The sequence below is a fragment of the Myzus persicae genome, unplaced genomic scaffold (assembly GCF_001856785.1).
Source record: "Myzus persicae strain clone G006 unplaced genomic scaffold, MPER_G0061.0, whole genome shotgun sequence".
NCBI lineage: Eukaryota > Metazoa > Arthropoda > Insecta > Hemiptera > Aphididae > Myzus > Myzus persicae.
This window is the reverse complement of record NW_019100821.1, coordinates 23356-32562: the sequence shown is the minus strand read 5'-3', so window position 1 is coordinate 32562 and position 9207 is coordinate 23356. Positions and strand designations below refer to the sequence as shown.

Here is a 9207-nt window from a genome sequence, read left to right as displayed (position 1 = left end):
TCATAGATTGCGCCAGATCCACTTAAAGGAGCGGCGTAACATTTACTGACCGTACCCCTCATACCCGCCCACCCAACAGTGTCCAGTCCTGTATATCTTAGTTCATGACTAAAACACACTAACTACACTTTGTGAAATTGTTCAGGAGAGCCAATTTTCTAAACATTAACAGGCCGCTGAATAATTTTAACCACACAATATTGTAACCCTGTATTATAGATAACATATGAACCTCCAAATTATATATGTGTTGAATATTATTATTTTTTTTATTGGCTCCAAAGTTATAGCAGTTACTTAGTTTTAATTTGGGATTTGTGAGTTGAATCAAACGAAATAACTAATATAAAACACAGTATCGTAGTATTTAAAAATTGTAAATTCTTTTAAGCAGTTTATATTTACAAATATACATTTATAAATAACAATTAATGAAGTTTTTTTTATTATGGTATCGAGGACTGGAGGAGGAACTATGGGGCTAGTACTTCTCCTGAACAATTAATGAAGTGAGGTGTTCCTACCTACTTATAAAAAAAATAAAAAAAACAATAAAAAAAAATTGCAGTCCTTTCTGTTCACATTTGATAAAATGATAAAATATAATATAAAAGTATTTACTTTTATATTTACAAATATAAATTTATAAATAACAATTAATGAAGTGAGGAGTTTGAACCTACTTAAAATAAAACAAATTAAAAAACTATAAAATTAAAAATAAATTGCAGTCTTTCTGCTTACATTTGGTAAAATGATAAAATATAAATGTATAAATAACAATTAATAAAGTTGGGTTTTCTTACCTACTTATAAAACAAATAAAAATAAAATAAAAATTAATTGCAGTCCTTTCTGTTCACATTTGGTAAAATGATAAAATATAATATAAAAGTATAATTAACCAAGTTAAGAATACTTACTAGTGTAATAATTCACAAATAAGTAATAAAAAATACATCATTCTGCACATTCATTAATAAATGTATCTGATAGTCCAATTTCACTAACTAGGTCTTCAGAAATTAAAGAAACTGGTAAGGTAGTCCAAAAATGGGTATATTTATACTTTACCGGACACCCTTTTTTTTGTAATTTTTTTTTTTTGAACCTATGTAGTTTTGTATGCTTAAAACGATAGTGAAGTCAGAATTTGGGGCTCGGACTTAGTTTTCAAGTTACAGGCCTATGAAGTTTAACGCTTTTTCACAAGTCTCTTAAATAAGTAATTTGGTAATATCTTCATATAGTTAGGTGTGGTGCAGTGGTCTTTAAATTGGTTGCGGCCTGCAACACCCCAGGTTCTAGACCAGGAATCCAGTAAAAGTTGTTTGCAATATTTTTTATTCTTTTTGAATTATTATAATTATTTTTTTTTTTTTTACTCTGTGACCTACTTGGCTAAAATCTACTTTACCAACCCCCTCACGATTTTCAAATTTTTTTTTTTCAAAAGACGTTTTTTTATGCTTAAAACGATAGTGTAATTTTTTTTTCCCGGAAACTATTATTTTAGAAGTTATAGCCTTCCAAAGTTTACGATTTTACGTTTATGCGCATGCGCGCAACGCTACTTGACTGCCACGCGCGCCAATAACAAATTTTTTTTTTACGTATTTTAACAAGTTTTGGGACATAGTCAGTCTTGGGTAAGTAATATTGTGAATCACGTCATTATTATGGTGAAATATAAACTATAGTTGAGTACCTAATTAGACTAATAGACTAAGTATATTAGCCCAATTAAAATAAATAATAAATAAATACTGTAAAAATGTTAAATATATTTGATACAAATTTTAAATTTGCACAGCAAATCGGAGGATATTTTCGTTTTTAATTGTCCGAGCGAGCGTAGCGAGCGAGTGACCCCGCTCGGTGACCCGGTGCACCAAAAATGCAATTTTCTTAACCCTGTGACCCACTTGGGGAGGTGTTGCACAGCAAGTCGGGGGGATATTTTCGATTTGCGGAGCGGAGCGACGGCGCCGAGGAGCGTAGCGACGAGTGCCGCTAGCACCGCATCACGGTATGATGTTTTTTCAAATTGGTGCCTCGGTGCAACAAAAATGATATTTTCTCAACCCTGTGACCCACTTGGGGAGGTGTTGCACAGCAAGTCGGGGGATATTTTTGATTTTTTTGTCCGAGCGTAGCGCAGCGAGCGAGTGGCAACGTGGGCATCACTGAGCGGGCACGACTATAAATAATTTCGAGTTTGGTGTCACTGATGGATCGTTGGTATATGATGGTATAATTCGTGGTATAAACTTCCTTATCATTTTTCGGACAACTACAGACTGCCCCCGACCCATAATAACGTTTAACTTACAATCAACTACAATTGTACAATCTACTCTACATATTATTATTACAAGTTTATTTACATTTTTTTAATTTAACACGTTTTTGTATTGGCCATTCATTGCCGTACAATTAGCTATTATTCCGCCGGTACTACCAATCTTACAAACTTGAACATTTGAACGTGTTTAAATAAAACATTAGTCTGTTATTCGTCTTGTTGCTCGCCACTGTCATCGTCACTGTCGCTACTATCATCGTCACTGTCGCCACTGTCATCGTCAACGTCGTCATTGTCATCATCTTCGCCACCGTCTTCGTCACCGTCGCCACCGTCTTCGTCACCGTCGCCACCGTCTTCGTCACCGTCGCCACCGTCTTCGTCACCGTCGCCGTTGACAAAAGTGTGATGTTCGGTATTATCCACGTGATAAAGCGTGCCAGCGTGTTTGAAAAATTCCGTCGTCGGGTCTAAATTATGTAATCGGCAATGTTTGGTAAACATAAATTTGGCTAAATACCCAGCATAAAAAGACTTTTTCCGGCAATAATTTGACATTGATTGTTTGGAATGTCTCCATGTACTTTCAATGGTGTTGGAGTGCACACCTGTTACCGGATCTTTAAAGTGAAGACTATGGTTCACAGTCATGTGAACATAGCCTTCATCTTTTAAGGTATTGTAAGCCTAAAATAAAATAATTTATTACATTTATAATTTAAATGTATGCAAAAGTATACTACCTTCCAACAATCTGATATAATAGTTGTTCCGGGTTTTATCCACTCCTTTATGACGGCGAGGAGGGTTGTGGCACTACGGTTCTCAACCGTGACCATGAAACACTTACCAGTTTCCCTCTCATAGCCTCCAAATACCCATTGGCCTTCGACTCTATGGCCCCTGTGGTGTTTCCGACGTCCGAATTTGGATTCGTTAATTTCGACGATGTGACCATATCCACCCAATTTCGTCTTATTGATCACCATCATGTCATATGCCACTTCACGACAAAAAGACGACCAGTCCGTTAAAGTTTTATCCGTAAGCCTCATTTGCAATCTCATTACCGGAAATTTGCAGTTCATTGTCCACAAATTGACAAATCCACATATTGTCAGTAATGAGAGATGCGACTTGTAAAAAAATGTTTTGTGTCGGAGTGAAAGGCTACAAATAATAATATTTTTTTAATACATTTTTAATTTTTAGTTTTAAGTTTTTTAATTTTTAGTTTTAATTTTTTTAATTTTTAGTTTTAATTTTTTTAATTTTAAAAAGTTTCGTGAATTGTATTTAATTTAAGAAAGTACTTACCTGTAGTTGCATGCTTTTTTCCCCTTTTTACCACCACATTTTTCACGGCAAATCCACTTAAAATTGTCTAATGTAGATTGATCTTTAACCAATTTCATTAAGTGTCCACGTAAACATTTTTGTTCAGTTGGTAAAATACCAAAATTTTGTAATTTTGTGATTAGACCTAAGCCGTCGTTTAGGTCTGACCACTCTTTAAGGTCAAATAAATTTATATGTTTTTCAGCTGCCATTGTTCACGTTACTTTTAATGTTTTCACGGAAGTAGAGAAAAACGAAATGATCAATAAGTTTTTGTACGTGGTAACGAAATCTTGTAGATTTTGACATTTTATGTAATCGAAAAACTTATAATAGGATGAATGTACTTAATCTACAATTTTATGGTATTTTAATGGAACGATAAACCTAATAAAATGTGTTATTTTTATAACTTTTTTCGTTTTCGTTTTTTTTTTCATTAGAGCGGTAAAGAGTAAATGGCTGGGCAAGTCGGTAAGATCAAAAGAAATTTTATTTTTAATTTCCATAAAAACTCAAAATTATAAAAAAAATTGAGAAAAAAAGTGCAAAAAAACAAAGGTACAAATTGAGTATCGAACCCGGGCTTTCCGCGCAGGAAAGAGGAATCTGACTACCGCACCATAATTCAGTATAAATAATTTTGATCAAATTACCTATTTAAGAGAATTGTGAAAAAGCGCTTAACTTCATAAGCCTGTAACTTAAAAACTACGTCCGAGCCCCAAATTCTGATTTCACCAACATTTTTTTTCGTTAATAAAATGACTAAGTCAAAAAAAAAAATGGCCAAAAAAAGGGGTGTCCGGTAAAGTATAAAAGTTCCCAAAAATGTTTTCTATTATTTGGCATTAATGGAAGTAATTTTTTTACTATATCATTTTTTTTTTCAATGTTTATACCTCGTGGTTCTATGATTTTGTCTGGTTCATAATCAATGATGGTTTTTAAAAATTTTTTTTGTAAAAAGTCCTATTCTTTTGGTGCCTCATCAAAGTTAGTATAATATTCCATTTTGGTAGATCCTTTTAAAAATTTTACCATCACTAGACTCGACAATTTAAAACCTTTTATTGGGTCATTCTTAATGGTAGTGGATCGTTTCTTGCTTGACCAATTAAAAAAATGTGTTTGATCAATAATGTTTAAATTTGTTCTACTTTCCTTAGTTTTATTTTTGAGATCATCATAATCATATATATTCCTTACCTGCTTAAATTTTTTCTCTATGTTTCCATGAACTCCATCTGCTGACATATGGGTATGGCCTTTTGTCAAGTATTTAATAGTGACACTTTCTATAGAATTGTTGTGCTTAGAGTTCACAGTGCTGATTAATGCTGTGAATAATACCCAATTTTTGTTTTGACCCATGCAGTTGTCAGTCCAAAAAATAAAATTTGGAGCATCTCTTTCCTCTCTCAGTATGGATAGTATTGAATCTGCAATGTTTTCTGCTTTTCTACCAGCTACAGCTTCATGCCACAGTACACAATGAGATTTGCCTTTTGGTCTTAAGGAAGCGAATGTTTCATTAAACACTATTAAACGACTTGTGAAAAAACAAGTTTTTGAATCTGGTATCATTGGTAATAGAAGAATTTTTTGGAGGTCCATGGAAAATACTTTGGTTGTGCTGCAGGTATTTATATTGGCATCCTTTTTGTACATAGTGTTTGCTTGAAATGTTTTGATTTTATGTTGCTCTAATTTAGTTGTAAGTTCCTCAATTTCATCTTCATTAATTGAATTTTCTATTTGATTAGCATAAGTGGTACAATCTTCACATTTATCAGAAATAGGACTTTTTAATGAGATATTCAATTCTTTTAGAACACCTCTGTAAGTTTCTTGTGAAAACAGATTTCCATATCTCAAACAAAAATCTTCATACATTGATTTTACAGTCAATTCTCTTGGCAAAAACATGATATTGGGAGTATTATGTCTACGATAATGACTAGAACATGGATTATACATTTTTATATGGTTAATTATTGAGGTCTTGTCAATTTTTAGATTACTCACACCAGTTTTGTTACCTCTATTTTCTTTTGCAGTTGATAGACATGGACTGTCACAATTTTTTAAATTTTTATAAAGAGCTGTTAATATAGAATCATTTGAATATCCGAATGTGTTGAGAAACATTGATCTACATACTCTGATTTTATCTTTCTTAGGTCCAGCTGGTAGATAAAAATAACGAGATTCATTCCTTTTAAAATTATTTATGAAATCTGTTGTTGTTCGACGCTTAACTGGAGACACTGTAATACAAATTCCTAAGTACCTTCTTCTTGAAATTTAATCCATAACCCAGAAATCACTCCAAATTTGTTGTCGTTGATCAACCAAAATATTAATATTACACTTATTTTTACATATTTCTGGACAGGGAATGTTTCTAAATGGATGTTTTATTTTAGCATTTTCTATTTTACTTTTCCTCTTTTCCTGCCAAACTGCATGTTGATCTTTCTTACTGAGTTTTTTTTTAATATTACAACCATCATTATGTGTAGCTGTTTCATCATGATCAGAATGTGTTGCACTTAATAAAACATTTTCATCTAACACATAAAAAAAACATAATTCATTCAATTAGTGAAGGTAGATTTAAACTAAAATATACTCAGATGTAAGTTGTAGTACCTGGTCTTGGTGTTTCAGTCACACAACTTGAATTTAATTCAGTAGTAACAGTGAAATAGTCATGATCATGTAAGACAGTTGATAAATCCGCCATTGAATCAACCAATCTAACAAGCCATAATGTTAAAACAAATTAATGTTAGATTACTAATATTTTACATTCAGACAATAAATAATAATATGTAACTTACCTATTTACTTATTGGCTATTAAATTATAATTTATAACTTAGAAAATATCGAGGAAAATATATAATTGTTAGTTACTGTGTTTCAGTTTTGTAAAGTTCTTATCATATAACAAACTCCTGTAGATACTTGTTTGTAAATTGATAAATAATCATCCGAATCCAAAGAAAATAATATGGTTTAATTCAGCATAACAAGATGACAATGAGGATACAAAAAAGTCGATTTTGATAAGAACGTTAGTTACTGTGTTTTAGTTTTGTTCAGCCGCCCGGGTGCCCGTGTAGATAAAGCGTACACGGAACCATCCGTGTATATAATCGATACCCGGCTGATTTATGCGCATGCGCTTTAGACACCATAATTTTATTTCTATAATAAGTGTTAAAACTTTTTTAACGTTTAGCGAGTATATACTTTTCTCTCAAACCAACCGTAAGTTAACACTAGAAACATCTTCAGCAATAATATTGCTGTGTAGAATTAATGGATTTAAATGCTTATAAAAAATTAATCCAAAATAAGTTGCTTGATGAAACAGAAAAGGTTATAACTAGAGCTATGAATTTGTAGAAAAGTGCATTTTTTTGGGGGGATTGTGAAACGTAGCTTCGTAAGTACATAATTTGAATTATGTAACTACGAATCCATTTATGAAACTTTTAATTTGCATTTTTTGACGTTTTTAATTTTTTATGTAATGTTTTTGCATTGGTTTTTTAGGGCATATTTTCCTTTTGTAGTTTATTTTCTGGTATTTTTAATCAAATATTGACATGTTTACATTTTTTGTTATTTTTTCTGTCCAATGCAATAGTAAAGACTAAAGATAAATAAATATATTTAAGTTTGTTTTATTATTTTAACAAAAACAATACATAAAAATTTTTTTTCAAAATGTTGCAAGTGAATAATATTAAACAAAATTTAACCAATATTTTTATTATTTTTTTTTTTTATTAATTAAACACATTTTTATGCATGTAAAATGTAATGAACTTATTTTATATTATCCTATAATATCGATATAAATATAAAAATTAAATTAAAAACTCTTTAAGTGAATTGTATGCTATAATTTTTGGCATTTTATATTGTATACTTTTGACATTTTTTAAGTTTAAGTTCATTAAATTCACATCCTTGGTTATAACATTAATATTCATATGCTCATAGGTACATACCCTATCCGTACATAAACTTAAAAGTCGTTCATATTATATAGTTTTATTTTATTTCACATATCGTGAAAATAAGTGAAATAATTAAAGATCCATAGGCAAAACAAACTAATTTTCAATCATGTTTTTTGGGAAATTTATTTTTCATTACATTGATTTTAAATGAACAAATTATATTAAATACTTTTCAAAGTATCTCAGAATATCTTATTAGTTTATATATTTCCATTTAAATTTTTATCATGTAAATCGAGAATATAATGTATCAATATATAGCTTAATGCCTTAATATAGGGATAAAACAGATTTAACCAATTACAAGCCTATTTATTAGTTGGAATCCTAGCCAAAATCCCTGAAAAAGGTCCAATATTATTCTTAATTTATATTATCCCTTAATACAAATAAATCAGTATACACAACAATAGTCACAAGTCGTTCACAGCTGCCTGATAGATACAACTTTATAATACACAAATATAATACTTATTTAACCAGTTACAATGGTAAACCAATTAATATGGTATTATCATTCAAATATTTATGAATAACGTTGGATTTTGATCTGAAATAGTCAAATTATATACAGAATGTTAAAAATAAAATAGTTATAAGACAAAATATGGTATTATGTAATTATATAAATAATGAAGACATTGGATTCAATTTTTTATGATAAATATAATTATATTGAAATTAATGTAGTCAGTCAAATTTATTATAACAACTTAAGCAGAACCAAAAACTTGATTTTTTCTTTTTGGATGTTACGTTGACACATTGTTTATGGTACAGCGTTAAACAGGAATTACATAAAATGGAATCTTCATCATTTATCTCACTTTGACAAGTAGGACACATCCAAACATTAATTTCCTTTTTTAATTCAATTATGTCTTTGAGTAAATCCCAAGCATTAGTACTACACAATGGTTTGATTAAATGAATATTAACTTCTGGTTCAACTATTCCCATATGAATGAGTTCAACGTGAGTTTTTATGTCGTCCCTTTGTATAATATAATTTTGTTTTCTGACATTTTGGGCAATTGAATGATTTGTTAACCACTGAATAATTATAATTTGTTGCTCTAGATAATGTTTGAGTCTAAAAGCAACTGGTTCGCGCAATCCTTTTTTTTTTGGTAATCCAATAGTTATCAATATAGCTCCTTTGGGTAGACCACAGGTTTTAATTTTAGTTGGTAATTTTATATCACAAACAGCTGAAATGGACAATTGGTAAAATATTAAAACAACTCAAAATCTTAGTAATAATTGATTAAAAATAATATAAATAATACCAATTGAATGATTTGTAGAATCTGATTTCAGTACATTGGTTATTGTAATTGATGTTGTATCAGGTTGATCTGGAAAATTATTCATTATATTTTTCAATATAAACATTATTTAAATTTATAATTTATATTATACAAATAAAAGTATTTAATTAAAAAAAAATACCAAAAGTAGGTAATGACAAGTCTTTAGCTAATTGATCAGTTGAGGCATCATTAAAAATAGATCTGTTGACATC

At 30.2% G+C, this 9207-nt stretch overlaps 2 protein-coding genes across 2 annotated transcripts; both read right to left on the bottom strand.

The window, feature by feature from the left end:
- Positions 1 to 2801: 2801 nt before the first annotated feature.
- Positions 2802 to 3470, bottom strand: LOC111026290. Its single transcript, XM_022304343.1, has one exon. It carries the CDS (start codon positions 3391 to 3393, stop codon positions 2977 to 2979), a length of 417 nt encoding a protein of 138 aa, XP_022160035.1. The 5' UTR covers positions 3394 to 3470; the 3' UTR covers positions 2802 to 2976.
- Positions 3471 to 4615: 1145 nt separating this feature from the next.
- Positions 4616 to 6443, bottom strand: LOC111026288. Its single transcript, XM_022304341.1, has one exon. The coding sequence runs from the start codon at positions 5792 to 5794 to the stop codon at positions 4616 to 4618; it is 1179 nt and encodes a 392-aa protein (XP_022160033.1). The 5' UTR covers positions 5795 to 6443.
- Between the last annotated feature and the right edge of the window lie 2764 nt (positions 6444 to 9207).

What these genes read in the sequence shown, in the direction of transcription:
- LOC111026290 (XM_022304343.1), bottom strand. Translation starts at nt 3,393, where the DNA reads ATGAACTGCAAATTTCCGGTAATGAGATTGCAAATGAGGCTTACGGAT.
- LOC111026288 (XM_022304341.1), bottom strand. Translation starts at nt 5,794, where the DNA reads ATGTTTCTCAACACATTCGGATATTCAAATGATTCTATATTAACAGCT.